The sequence below is a fragment of the Martes martes genome, assembly GCF_963455335.1.
Source record: "Martes martes genome assembly, chromosome: 16".
NCBI classification, from domain to species: Eukaryota; Metazoa; Chordata; class Mammalia; order Carnivora; family Mustelidae; genus Martes; species Martes martes.
Window position 1 is genome coordinate 14,322,219 of NC_137904.1, and position 14,948 is coordinate 14,337,166.

The following is a 14,948-nucleotide window of genomic DNA, read 5'->3' on the forward strand; positions in this document are numbered from 1 at the left end:
CCACGAGAGGAAGGACCGCCAATTCTCCACGCCGTTGTGGCACTTACACAGCATCGGCATGGAAGAGCATTCCAGAACCATGACCCGTTCTCCCAGCCCTTCTCAGCAATCTAACCCGAGGACGGGGCAGCCTCTCCCGGCCCCTGCTCCTGGAGCTCCCGGAGGGGGCCGCTCACTCACTGGGAGGGCAGCCAGTGGGGCCCCAGGCGCAGAGGCTCCAACGGGCCGCCTCCTGCACGAGCCCGAGGAGGGAAGGAAGGAACAGGGGACGGCACCGTGTTCGAGAGGACATTTAGCCCTCCTTGGTGGCGGCAGGACTAGGCCAGGACATAAAACTGGAAACACGGTGTGAAAAGACCGAGAGACCTTAAAAACACAAAACAGCTGAGCAGGCACAGGGGGCGGCTGGTGGGAGAGGTTTGCCTCTCACACGAGGACCTGGAGCTGCCGACCACCCCCAGGGGGAGGGACCGGGGTCATTCCAGGCCACACTCCCTACTTACCTTCTGACCTGCCACCGGCAGCATCAGGTTGACGGGCCTGGAACCAGAGGCCTGACCCCATCGGACACGGTGGCTTAGGCGTCACCCTACCTCTCGGGGTCGGAGGGAGGTGTAAAGGCTTTTGCACACAAAGATGGACAGGCAAGTGTGTCTGGACCACAAGGGTGACCCGCGGCTGCTGGACGAGGGCGCTGGGATGCTGAAGTCCCACTGCCACCGTGGTGCCCCAGCTCCTGGGTCTGGAGGGAGTCCCTACATCTCCCCACGGTTCCCTTGAACCACGCACCCATGTCTGCCTTTCTGCCTGTTGCTCTGCACTCTCGGGGCCCAGCAGGGGGCTCTGCACATGGGAGGGGCTCACAACATACCCATAGGCTGTGCAGGGCATGACCGGGGAACTAAGACCATAGGGAAGGGGTTGGCACCCGCCACCGCAGCCCAGAGCCAGGGAGCCCAGCAGGGACCTGTTGCGGAGGCTTGGGGGCACAAGGCGGGCCACCCTATTCCGTGAAGCCTGGAGCCAAAGCCACACCGGGAAGCTGGAAAGGCCTGACCCGAGAACAAGTTTAACAAGGTGCCACTTTAAGTTGGGAGACTTTGCTGAGGAAGAATGTAAGGAGAAAACAAGGAAGTTTAAGCGCACGGTCTGTGCAGCCCCCCGTTGATGAAATGTCACCACAGAGCATGTTTCTAGCTCTGGGAGGGTCATTTCAGAGAGAGTGACTGGGCCTCAGGGTGGGTTCCGTGGCAGATTCTGGGTTGGGGGGCTCCCAGGTCAGGGCAGAGATTCTCAGGCTTCCAGAAACCCTGAAGGCCGGGACTCCTGTAGTGACAATCCCAATTCCCTGCTCTGAGTCACCTTCTAGAAACAATCCCAGGGGTAGGCAGCCGTGCCAGGCCCCAGCTCGGGGCGTGGGGCCCCTACACAAGACCCCAGAGAGCATCTTAAGAGGCGGTGGTAGGGCCCGTCAAGATCTGTGAAAGACGTGTCGTTGTGGACAATGCTGCGTACAGAGACGTCTCAGGCTCTGGGACACAATCCCCCGCAGAGCCGACTGAGCCCGCGGTTCAAACGAGTGACATGAGGACTAAAGACAAAGTGGGCCCCCTCGGAGTCGGTTAACTCCCCAGAGGCCTAATGCCCAGCCCAAGGATTCTTCACGAAGCCACACGGTCTCTCAACGTCCATGCTAAGCGAGGGAAAGGAGTGACCAGGCATCATGACAACTGTCCCCAACTGGAGACCTGCGCGAAGGGTCGCGGTGACGTACCTTTCCGGAGAGTGTGCGGGCTCTGGTCTGGGGGCGGCTGGCTGGGGCTGGGGCCTGCTTGTGGCCCTGGCTGTGTCCCTGCACCGGGTGTCCCCTGGCTGGAGCCTGGACTTCCTTTCTGCCCGGATCCCGGAGAAAGCTCCTTGGTCTTCGCAGTGCTGGGACAGAAACACACGAGACAAGAAAACCCCTAGACTCAGGCAGGCACAGCGCCAGCCTGTGGGTCGCAATCCCACGAGCTCTGCCGGGCCAACCCTCCGTCTGCCCCGTGCCCTGCAGGGATGCTCCAGGAGAGGGGACTGTCCCTTCTTGGGCTCTGGGCACCTGCGTTCTGCTCCTACCTCCTACCTCCTGCCAGGAGCCCACGAGCGCCCCTACTCTGTGTTGTGGGGCCACGGCTCTGGGCAGACTTCCCTGACCTCCATACCACAGCCCAAGCAGCGGGCCCAGCCTGGGTATCAGTCCCAGCAAGTGGGACGGTGAACACAGCCCCGCCTCACTGTGCTCCCACATATGGCCAGTTCAAGTCCCAGCTCCCCCCAAGCCCCCCCCCGCCCCAGGCTTAGGGGAGTCAGAGCCCATGGCAAGGAGGGTCTCTGGAGTCCCCTGAATTGAGAAAGGGACACCCCAGGTCACCATGTCCCAAAGGGGATTCACCCTCCACAGCTCCTTCTCTGCCAGGCATTGTCCTAAAGATAGAGCACATAGTCACAGAGAGTCTCCTCCACGCCAGAGAACTGGGACAGCAAAGAAATGGCCAGCTCGTCACTCCCCACCATCCCGAGATGCCCCTTCCACGGCAGATGTTTCTAATCGAGCTCCGGAGGTCCCTCCGCCCTGAGCCCCTCCAAGGGCTCTTTCTCCCACTTACTTATGCTCCAGGCAGCCCCTAGTGAAGCAGAATGAAAGCCACCCGTCACCCTTGTCAGCAGCCGCCTGGACCCTCTTGCCCTCGGGGATCAGGCACGGGGCTCGGGACCTAAATCCTTCGCAAGAGCTACCTCTTTCCCACGGAAACAGGCAGAGCATCTTTGTTCCCTAAATTTAGCTAGAGGCCCCAAATATGAGAGAGCTGGACATCTGCCACCCCGTCCCAGCGGGTTACGGCCAGCAGGACCGGGAGGCGGGAACCAGGGCTCGAACAGCAAAATCCAAAGTGTGGCTAGCTTTCCCCCGTGTGAAGGCGTTAAGGCAACGTCAAGTTCAAGGCTGAGGTAAACTCTCTCCTTCTCAGGGTGAGCTTCAAACCACACCTGGGTAATCCACCGCCCCACCCCCGGCCACAGAAGCCATTTCATCCCGAGGGCGCTAGAAGAACGACATCTTTCTCTGTTTAATGAAAAACAATCTGGGGGAGGGGGCCCTTTTCTTCTTCTTCAGGCTCAAAGTCACCAGGCACCAGGTATTACAGCCAAATATCGATCTACTCTTGCCTCCACCTCGGCCACCAGCAACAGGTAGTTAAAATCTTAAAAAGAAAACCCACAACAAGCAAGCAACAAAACTGGCTTCTCATGGGTTACCAGCGTCTTCTGCCCCGGGGGAATCTAGGGACCAAGCAGCTGGCCCTTCTCTCCCCGCCCACCTGATGCACTCCCCCCACCACAGAAACCGCTATTTACCTACTTGACCTCGCTGACCCACCCCCCCAGCATGGGTGCAGCTGACCCAGTGGGGGGGGCAGTTACTAAGGAGCACTAGATGGAGGTGGTAAGGACACATTCAAGGACAGGTTAGTTCTGGGGACACGTGACACAGCGAGCTGGGGTGCAAAGGGGCAGGAAGCGGCGCTCGGGGGCGGAGTCAATGCCACGCAGGGGAGCAGGAGGCAGAGGCTGAGCCTGGCTGGAGAGAGCCGCCAGGTCTGGAGGGGGCGGGCCTGGGAAGCAAGCCAGAGGGAGGGGAGGGCCTGCCACCCTGGGGAGGGGGGCAGACAGGAATCCAGCAACTGGAGGGAAACATCAGCTGGGCTGCGAATGTCCAGAAAACAGAAAAAAAAAAACCCACAAAAAACCCAAAAACAATGGAACACACATTTGTACTGGGAAGAATCCATGTGGGCGGAGAAAAAGAATGGTAGAAGAACACGGGCACCCAAGGGAACATCTCAGAGCTGGGTGCCCCCCCCAAAAAAGGACAGTACGAGCAAAGGCAATGAGCTCTCAAATACTCGGAACCCGTGGGTGGTGCTCCCGGCCCAGGAGCGACTCTCAGGGTCACCACGCATCTTTGAGATTCTGGAAATACCGGGGAAATCCACCTTGGAGGGGCGTTTTCTAAAAATAGCTTTTATAGGTCAAACAGCATTGAGCACTGAGAGTCGGCCCTCAGATGGGAAATCAGGACGAAGCCGAGAAGAGCGCAAGAAGGGAAGCCTTGCGGCACTTCTCCTACTTGCTCACTTCCTCCTCGTCAGCCTCCCTGGTCCACAGCGATCGTCCTCTACATGTCTGCTGAACTTGCCCGCCCGCACCTGCCTCTCTCGAGGGGACCTGAAGCCCAGCGAGTGCAGAGCCAGGGCCCTTGTCCTCGAGCCCTGAGCTGGGGCCATCAACAACGACCCAAGCACACCCGCTGCCAGCTGCCCACTCCCCAACGCTGACTGTCCCATTTTTCTCTTGTCATTTCCCCATTTTATGGAGGAAGCTGGTATTTGTGTGGACGTGTATGATAAAGATCGGGTGATGGGGCGCTATTAAGCGTCCGACTCTTGGTTTGGACTCAGGTCGTGATCTCAGGGTCGTGAGCCGGAGCCCTGTTTCAGGCTCCACACTCAGTGCGGAGTCTGCTGAAGACTCTCTCTCCCTCTCGTGCTTTCTCTCTCTAAAATAAATCAATCTTAAGAGAAAAGATTGGACGAAAAGTTCAGCTTCCCAAAGCCTCCAAAATGTCTTCAGCAGGAGCCCCGGGGGAAATGCTGTATCCCCACTACAGACACACAGTGGCCTTTGATTTGAAAGAGCTTTCCAGCTTCTCAGAGCTGTTTCAGAACAGACAGAAGCAACCAGCGAAGTAGTCCTGCGCCTTTCCCCCTTCCAGGATGCCCGTCAAGGAAGGGCCAGACGACACCTTCTCTGCTGGGACCCGAATGGCCATGTGCCCTGAGTCTGCACACGGGGACGGGAACTGCCTTAAGGGCACAGGTCCCGAATTTTCTCTCTGGAAGGACTCAGTCCCCCATAAACATTCACTGAACTAGGAGCGCCAGGAGCTCCCTCACTTCTGCCCTGGAACAAATGGAAACACAAGCGGGCATCACACCGCACAGGTGCCCAGGCCCCGCCCGAGTGACCACATGACCTCCACTCCTTCCCTGATTTGCACCCGGGTAAGCAGATGGGGAAACAGCTCCTCTGCATCTAAAGGTAGAGAGGAGAGAAAGGGAGGATAACTACAGCCCCAGGTTTCAGAATCGGGAAGTCATTACGGCAGAAAAGGAAGGGGAGACCGGAGTTGGCAACTTAGCGCTCTCACGGCTTTTGCGAGCTGCCACCTCGCACGCTCGCTGCAGGATGCTATTCTCGGGAAGCCGGGGCTCCAGCTGACGAACCGGGGTGGGGGAGAGCTGGGAATCACTCGCTGCGTGCCAGCAGGATGCAGAAAGCCAAACACAAAGGCTCGGGAACAGGGAGGTGACAGCATCCACGAGGCCCGGAGAGGGCGCAGCCAACCCGCCCCCGCCCCGCGCGCGCCTTGGCTGGCCTGGCCCCGCTTACCTGGTCCGCTCCGCCCCGGGCTGGAGGCCCAAGCCTGATGGCGACAGTGAGGGCGCTGCGGGGCCGTCCGGGGGCTGCTCCGGGAGGGGCGACGGCAGAGGCGCAGCAAGCTCGGCGGGCGGCGCGGGGGGCTGCATGGTGGGTGGGGCGCAGGACGCCTTCCTGCCGGCCGAGGAGCCTCTTCGAGCCACCCAGGACGTGTCCATGACCCTCACGCCCATGCTGGCGAGGGACACAAAGACACCCGCTTACCCACGCGTGCCCCGGAGCAGGCGCCCTCCCCCGCACAGCGGACACATTCAAGCACGTCCGCCAGGAGAACAGCAGCACAGCCTTAGCACCCTCCTGGGCCGGGGAAGCGAGGCCGGGCTGGGGCGCTGCCCCGCCCGAGGCTGCTCGGAGGCCGGCTGCACACCGGTGGCCCCGGCGCGCCTGGCGGCTGCGCTTCTACCCTCTGCCAAAGCCAGCTGGCCTCGGGATCTGCGCGTGGAATCCAAGCTTGCCCTAGAGCAGAATGCAGCCTCTCTGGGGCACTCACTCCCTCCCCCAAGTGGGAGATGGAGGTGGGCATGGCGGGGATGGGGGTGGGGGGAGCGGCAGGGGCAGCATCGCACTAGAAGGTGGCACTGACCAGCAGGAAACATCTAGACATCCGTCCTCCTGTTTGTCACTTGGGGTCTAGGGCACAGGCCCGAGTCAGGGCTCCTGCACTAGCCCCAGGACCCTGGCCGAGCTACAGTCTCCGCAGGCCACACCCGCAGGTCTATGCGGCAGGTGAGGGGCCGACCGTGCCTACGGTCCCTCCGGGCTGTGATTCAGTTTCAACCACGGAGACCCCACTTCCACTAAGTCGGCCAAGCAACCAAACACGGCACATTCACCCTCTCGCAGAGCTCACTAAAGGCATGGCTTGTTCTCAGAGATTGAACGTGGCCTCGTAGCTACCCGAGGATACCGTACCTTTGGATTTTCCTAAGGCTGCAGGGACAGAAACATACAGATATTAGTGTCAAAAAAACTATGCCTTCCTCTGGACACACAGGTTGTCTTGTCAAGGTCAGGGGCTGAGAGTGAGGCTTTTGCTGTGCCATGAAACGGATTCAGTTCGGTTGGCCTCTCTGAAGGGGCTCTTCTGTTTGAAGGGGCGAAGATCCTATCCTTTGTTCCAACGTGAACGGAGAGAGAAGCCGAGAGCAGATACTGGTGTGTGTAGGGGTAGGGGTGTGGGGGGAGCCGGTGCCCTAAGGGAGAGTAAAAGTTGGTAGAACTAGCTATCTGCTGGCTTCCCAGTTACGTGGTTTAAAAGGCTATTCATTCCTTCCTCTGGTCTAGAAGCTAACTGGTACTATGGTATGAAGTCAAGATCCTCACTGACTAAACCAAGACTGGGCGTTTCTAGTACTAAGGGAGACACATTCGTGCAGGAGGGAAACCTCCCAGCACCTGTGTCTGCCGCATACAGACAGGCACAGTGGGGTGTGGATATGGGGGTGATGGGGTGCTTACTCCGACCCACACCCATCAGAGGCAAAGGGCTTGTACACTGTGAACTCTGCCCACCTAGAAGGGCATTTACCTTAGAGACCAGCAGTGGGATTCAACAAACCGAGAAAAAAGGCTCAAATTTGGAGACTGGCTGTAGCGGGTAGGATTTGGGTCCTTTAAGGAAGCGAGCCATGGGGTCCAGCCTGCAGAGAGATGGCAGTAACCCTGAGCAGGCACTAGGATGGGGACAGCCTCCTGACGCTTTTTATGTCCTGCCATTGTTACTATTCCTCACCTCCCTTGTATGGCTCTGAAGAGGCACCTGGGGGATTGGGGGGGGGGGGCAGTTCCAGGGGCTGGGTCTCTTTCCAAGACCCACTCGTTCTCAAGTTGTCGTGGATCTGAGGACTCGCCACCAAAAAATAAGCACCTTCTACAGGACATCCAGAATCACTCTTGGGGGTCAGGCCAAACTTGGGGGGAAAGTTGAGGGGGGGGAAGTCGGTTGCATTTAAAAGGGACTGCAAGGGACACAACTATGAGCTTCTGAATTTATCAGGATGAAAAGTGCCAAGGTCAATCTCACCCCATTTTCCTTATCCTATGTTCCTTCACTTAGGAAGACCTTTCCATTTGGGGGTGGGGAGGGAAGCACCAGGGAGGCACGGGCTCCAGGATCAGGGTTCCTGGGGGGTGCCTTCTACTTCCAACGGCATCTTCAAGCATCAGCAGGCTCAGACACCAGACTCCCTGCTGATCTGGCTTCCCAAGAGAAGGCACCAGCTAGGGCATGGGGGACGGACTGAGCAAGACCCGGGAAGTATCTGCAGCAAAACTCAGCTACCAAGAACTAAGAGCTGAGCACAGGCTCCTGCTCTGACACAGGGACTGCTGTGCCATATGCAATCTCCACTCTCCCCCCTGAAATTCCTTTCTGAGGGGAGGCAGCACCTCCCCTTCCTAGTGCACATGCATCATTCGCAGACCTTTGGAAAAGCAATGCAAATCTTTACAGAGTGCATCAGTCACAAAGGCAGTGCTCCGGGGTGGGGTGGGGGGGGGACACTCAATGCATATTCGCTTTCAGAAAACAAAGTTGGTATAAATAAATGGAATATTGAAAGGTCTGGATGTCTACATAAAACCCAACCCGAAGACAAAAATTATAAAACGGCTTGGCACACTGCCACAGAGCAGAAGCTATTCAAAGACAGGAGAACACAACCCAAAGGTTATACTAAGATTCCCTGGGAAGAAGCAACAGTAGCCAGAATCAAGAAACTGACGGTATTTACCAAGAGAGGGATGAAATGGAAGAGCAATTAATCAAACACGATGGACTCCATGAGAAGTCACTGAGGCCAGTGTGGATGGAAAAGATTTCCCATGGCTCACTGCCTCCTGAAGAAAATTTAAAGGAATCGGTTTTCAGACCCCTTTAGAGATGAATCCAGGGCAGAGGAAGAAGCCAGAGGCCAGGAAGAAGCTCTAAGGAGCAAACGGTTTGGAAATTAATAAGGAGGCAGGAGTATGTTCCAGAATCCCACAGGGGACCTCAGGGCAAGCCTCTCTTACGGCTTTTTCTGGGTCCTGTGGGAGGTGGGAGCAGGGAGGCAGGACAGGAGTGCCTGCATTTGGTCCTGGGATGCCTGTCTCCCACTCCTGTCTTTTAGGGTCAAAGAGCCAAGGGGGGCAGGGAACTCAGAGCTCTGAGCTGCTCATCACTGAGGTGCACGGGGGCGGGGGGAGGGGGGGTTGGACCCAATGACAATTCCTACTGATGCACAATCCACCCTGCTGAACTCCTCCTAGTCTGCTGGGACCTCGTATTTGTATGGAACTCATCATAGGACACACTCTGTACCTTTCCTTACAGACTGTATCGGGGAACAGGTTCTGGAACCATCCAAGCCTCTAGACCCAGTTAAGCCACCGACTCGGCAGAGCTCTCTGTCCATCTACAGAATGAGGCTTATACCTCCTATCCCACCTCCAGCACTGCCGTGAAGGTAATTTACAGTGACTGAGTGGCAAGGTACATTTAGCACGCCCTCGGACCCTCACCTGGGGGAGGAAGCCAAGTGGCCACTCAAGGGTCCATGGTGATGGGTGAGGGGGGAAAACACAGGGTGTGCCCCGTAAGAAGTCTGTCTAGATTTGCCAATGGCATTTTACAGGGTTGACAAGCTGGAGAACAGAGAATCACAGGGCACCCTCGTGGACGGAAGATAAAGGCTTGGTAAGCTGGATGGTGAGGAGTTGGTCCTCCGTTCTGCTCACCCCAATGCTTCCGGGGAGCCACGCCGCCCTCTGGAAGGAGGGATTTGGGGGTTTGAATCCCAGATTTTCTCATTACTGTGTGATAGCGATGATTGTTACCAAAAACCTGGTTTCTTCTGATGGTTCTCTGTACAACCTCAGGGTTGTAAAGAACGAGTAAAACAGTACGTAAAAATTACTGAGCACCTGCTAGGAAGCCAACAAGTGGCAGCCTTGACAATGATGCTCTGTCCTTGTAGGCACCAAGGGTAGATTTTTTTTTTTTTTTTTTTAATCCTCACAGACGAAGACAGACAGTGAACCTAAGCCTAAAACAAGCTGACAGGAGGGGGACAGAAGCGCGCAGTCCAATCAGGCCAGCAGGAGATGGAGACACTGGGGGAGACCCCATCTGGGTCACGCCACCCAGCTTTACAGGATCTGCCGTGAGACTGACATCCCTTCCTAACAAAACTCCAAAGATCTGGGGAGAGGGACAGTTCTCTGGTACAAGTAAGGGGAACAAACAAGGAACAGAGCTTCCTGGGTCTTGCAGGAATCTGGAGAGATGGGCCAGTGTGGGTTTCAGAGGAGGAGAAAGCATACTTGGAGAACTCTAGGTGTTAAAAAACAGAAAAATAAAGAGGAGATCGTCTTCTTTCCTTAAGTCTCACCGCCCGGCCCAGGGCATCTGGGCAAGAAAGAACGGAAAAACTAGAAGGGTCTCATCTTGGCGGAAAGGTTCTTTGGGAAATGAAACTTGCGGCGGGGAGCAGGAGTTCAGGCGGAAACAGCGGCCACCCTCTGCCCTACGGAAGGCCTTCCACAACCCAAGGAGCCTCCTGAAACCGTCCACGTCCTCGGCCAGTCCGTGCTGGCTTCGCTGAATTTTGTGCTTGCAGAATTAGCCTGACTGCCCATGAGGGGGTGGAGGCGGACAGACAGACATTCGTGGTGTTCTTAGCATGACGGCAAAGGAAGGGGTCGGGCAGAGTGCCTCATGGAGAAGCATGCCCAGCCATGTCGCGATCTTAAAAATGAGATAATGTCACTCAAAAACCTAGTCCGTGTACTCGAAACAGCTGAGGTATCCCACGGCATTGTTCTGAATGCTTCCTAAGTAGGATTTTATGTAACAGACAGAACAACGCTATCAGTTCCTCGTTTTGCAGTTAAAGAAATGGAGGCATTCAGAGGGTCACTTCCCAAGGTCCAGTGGCCAGAATTGAACTCGGAAGAGAGCCCGATCTCAAAGTTCATCCTTTGCATGTTCATAACAGGGCTCTTTCACATAAGGGGGGAGGGATTTTTCTCCCACAAGGTGCATAGACAAGGAACTAGAAAGGTCAGACCTAGAAACGTCTCCCCTGATGCAGGAAATGAAGCCGTACTCTTATTACAAAGTCTGTAACCTGGTAGGCCACATGGGGAAAGCATTAAGATCCAGAACCTTACAAATTAAGAGACAAAGGACTGCGCTAGTGGAAGAAGGGAGGGAGGGAAGACAGAAGCCCAAATCTGAAAGATGGAAGATCAGGCATCTACATAAAGAATGTATTTACCCCAGAGCAGAAGTTTGCTGTGAACCGTTCTAGGGAATGGATCGTCAGGCATTAGGCAGGCGATTTTTCCTTTTCTCCCCTCTGTAGGACAGACATCTGCCATGCTGCCTTTGAATCCTGGTCAGGAATAATCCTAGCCAGAGATATTAACTAATATAGTGTTTTGAAGTACTCAAGTCTAGAGAGATCTGGAACGTTATGATGGCTGTTCCAAAAAGCAGTTACATTTGGCAAAGGCCAGCCAGGAGACAGGAGAAAAGAAATGCATCTGCCATCAGACAGCAGGAGCCTGGGGAATTTGGGAAGGTCCCCAAGCATCCACTGAAGACTTAGAAGTTCAGGGAATGTTTAAAATAAACTTGGGATCCAGGAAGCAGTGGCTGGGGTCTGCGGGGTCCCCAGATGGTGAGGGACAGGAAACCTAAAAATCCTAAGACTTAGCGTTGGCTACACTCACCCGGAGGGCAGAATCAAGTAATTTCCAGTTCCTCTGGGGATAGATAATTCCTTTCTTAAATACGTAACAACAAAGCTTCTTCACCTCCCCAGTATGAATAAAGGCTGGCTACATTTCGCAGACCTGATCTCAACACCCACAAACGCATAAATCCTGGTGACACAGAAGCTGAGCTGGGGCCCTGGGCTGAGAATATACCTCTAACAAGGTCCATTTGGTCAATGCAAACCCAAGAGGAGTCAAATTTCCCACTAGCAACCGGGATGACTTTCTAGGTAAGCTCGTCTTTGGACAGCCTCAGGCTCTATCTGAAATAAAATTATTGCACCAGCTATCCATGGCGACATGCCTTTCGGGGTCACGGTCTCTGTGTGCTGTCCATCCTCCCCTTCAGGCTCTGCAGAGCACCCTAATATCTGCAATTACAGGCCTTTGAACCTCTAGTTCTGGTTGTCAGGTGACCACGGGCTTTCTGATTTAATAGATCTGGGAAAGGAAGCATGCCACAGCCACCTTATGAGGATTTATGACCGTGACGACATGTTAAAGACTAAGAAGTCATACACTATGTGCACTGGTTTCTGCGTGTTGAATCATGAGTTTTCCGAGCCCATCAGACCCCAGGTTTCCGTCCCCTCCCAACCCAGCATGACCAACAGTGCAACCAGTTGTGCACAGAGCACCTTTCACATCACTTCTGAACCTTCTCAATTAAAGGGCCTGTTCCAAAGTGCTGGACATCGAGATGAAGGTCCAGATGGGTGGGACAAGACTCATCGCAGACCAGGTGTCCAGCACAGGCAAAAGACGCGTCACACAGCAAACTGAGTTCTAGGGGAGACTGGTGGCTCTGGTGTAAACATCCCCAGAGATCTTGGGGTTGCAGTCAAGTGGGTCTGGTAGGGCTCCTCTGAGGACCAGACAGCTGCGCAACAAACAAAATGGCGGCAGGCACGGCAGGTTTGGAGACTTGAAAGAGGACTGAGCGTTGGTCTTCTGATTATAAAGAGCCAAGGCCACTGGGATTTCTTTGGGCAGATGCCATCCTGCTGGGACTCCAGAGGCTAGGATGAGCTGGCGCGGTGGCACGGATGTTAGCCAGCAGGGTGAGAGTGGAGAGCATGCGCCGGAGCCAGAAGGCGGCAAACAGGCAGCAGGGAGACTGGTGTGTATGGGATGGGCAGCGGTGGTCCCGGTAGGGTCTCTGCGGTCTACGGCTGGCAGCGGGCAGGGAGTGGAGGCAGAGAGGAGTAGAAAGAGGGAGGATCAGAGCCATCGGGAAGATGTGAACGAGGAAGGATGGTCCCTCAGTGACATCATTTCTCTTCTCCCCTCTAGGTGCAGCCCTCTCAACGATCTCAGCTGAGTTTGTTGAGACTCGGCCAGGGACTCGGGCAATGGGAGGCATCAGACAAATGCTTAGGGACTATGGGTCCTTCCTGGGCGATGGGCAAGAGAGTGCAGACATCTTGTCCAACCCTTCAGGAGGCAATAGGGCTCACACACAAAAATATTTGATGGGATCAGGGATGGCATTCTGCCGTTGTCAGAAAAATAGAAAGGATCTGCGAGATTATTTTCATGTATTATTTGGGACAAAGGATCCGTGAGATAGATGTTGCTATTTTATAAAACAAAACAAAAAGCCCATACTAACAAGCACGAAAAATACATAGTAACCTGTACCCTCAAATTTCCAAGTCAGAGCTTACACAGAGTGTAAGGGCGCATGGGGTGACCTAATCAATACTTTGTGGTTCAGAGTGTTGGCACAGTCAGGACAGCCCGTACCTCACAACAACACCCGAGGGCCACAGAAGGAAAGTTCTGAAATTTTTAAAAAAAATTGTATCACTGCCAAATTCAGATCGGCAAAATGTTTCTGTGATTCAGTGCTTCCCGACCCTAGAGATGCATGAGAATCAGCCAGGACACTTAAAAAGTACCAGTGTCTGAATCCCAGGCCAGGCAAATTAAGGCAGCCTCGACAAATGGGGTTGGGGCCACCGGACACCAGCCTTTTTTTTAAAAAAGCTTGCTCTATCTTTTGTTGCATAACGAGCCACCCTTGAAACGAAGCAGATTATTTATCTGGGTCACAAGTCCACACTCTTGGCAGAGTCTGGCAAGCACAGCTGTGTACCAAACACAGCATTAGCTGAGAAGGTTCGGCTTGGCGAGGAAGGCTCTGAGACCATTCCCTCCCAAAGCTGGTCAGTGGGCGCTGGCCGTCAGCTCGGTGCTCAGCTGGGGGTGAAGGCTGGGGGCTTTAACTTTGCTCCGAGGGGCTGCCTGGGCTCCCACGCAGCGAGGTTACTGTGTTCTAAGAGTGAGTGTTTAAGAGACGCAGGCATAATCGACAAGTCTCTGTCTGACCCAGCTTCCAAAGTCCTAGCACGTCACTTCTGTCACATTCCAGTAGATCAGTCAGTTGCTGAGGCCAGCTCGTAGTCCAAGGGAGTGCAGCTAGATTCTGACCCTCAATGGCGGGAAGGACCAAGCACCTGCTGCCGCTTTCACCACGAAGCTCCTGTCATATGGAGGGAGGTATCAGGTCCCGCGGCTGCTGTAACAAGCATCACAAAGTTGGTAAATGACGGAAATCTATTCCCTTCCCATTCTGGAGGCCAGAAGGCCAAAATCAGTAGCCATGGGCTGAAATCAAGATGGCAGGAGAGCTGTGCTCCAGGGGCTCCAGGAGAGAAGCTGTTTCTTGCCTCTTCCGGCCTCTGGTGGCTTCCGTTCCTTGGCACACAGTCACATCCACATCCTTAAATCTCTCCGCTCCATCTTCACATTTTTCCTTCTCTGCACGCATATATCAAATCTCCGTCTAAATTTTATAATATATGGGATTGCAATTAGGGGCCACCCCAGTAATCCAGAGTGGAGCCCTTACTTCCTGGTCCTTCTTTTAATCACATCTGGAAAGACTCTTTTCCCAAATAAGGTAATAATTATAAGTTCCAGGGTTTAGGACCTGCTGCTAGCTTTGGGAGGGAGGCATTATTCTGCCAATCACAGTAATGAGAAAGGTGGATGTGAGCTCTAAAATCTGCCTCCAGGTCTTACTGAAGAAACTCCATTTCCTGAGTCATCCTTAATCAAAGGCAGCAGGACCAAAGCCTGGAGCTGGGGCAGGGAGTGATCCACTTTGTATGAGATCTAGGGTATAAAAGCCATCAGCCAGGAAAACGATGTGCTTTTTTTTTTTTTTTTAACTTGACCAAAATGCTTTCGTAAAGTGGGCTTTAATTTGTCAGTGTTTCAAGAGGGTAGTCTGAAGACTTTACAATGTGTCTCCCAGATCTTAAGAGCTCCGAAATGAGATAAATGCGGAGAATTCCCTTACTATTGCTAAAATAGCACAAGGGCCTTCCGCTGGTGCAAATGGCCAGTCTTCTCCCCCGAGAACACTTCCAACTGTAGGTTTCTGTTTCTGGGAAAGCTGGTTAGGAACTGATCATCTGCAAACTCACTGTACCTTAAAGCACCTGGGCCAGTGCGCCAGACAACGGAGCAAGGGTGCCCCTGTACTAGTAAGCCCTCCACATCATTTAACGTTCAATGCAAGTTTTAATATACATAAACTACATCCACTTAGCTTACAAGAGTAATTCATACAGCGCAGCCCCTATGCCCTTCAAGCAGATGGCGGCCGTTCTGGCTTTAAATCAGAACAGTGTGCGGAATGG

General features: G+C 54.4%; 1 protein-coding gene across 2 annotated transcripts in view; it reads right to left on the reverse strand.

The window, feature by feature from the left end:
• Positions 1-14,948, reverse strand: part of ARHGAP44 (Rho GTPase activating protein 44) — a 46,404-nt gene that overhangs the window by 7,319 nt on the left and 24,137 nt on the right. For both annotated transcript variants that reach the window (XM_080825813.1, XM_080825812.1), the window contains exons 11-12: positions 5,491-5,712; positions 1,775-1,932 (exon numbers count right to left, since the gene is read on the reverse strand). In XM_080825813.1, coding sequence (XP_080681939.1) covers positions 1,775-1,932; positions 5,491-5,712 — 380 coding nt within the window. The remainder of the gene's footprint in view (positions 1-1,774; positions 1,933-5,490; positions 5,713-14,948) is intronic.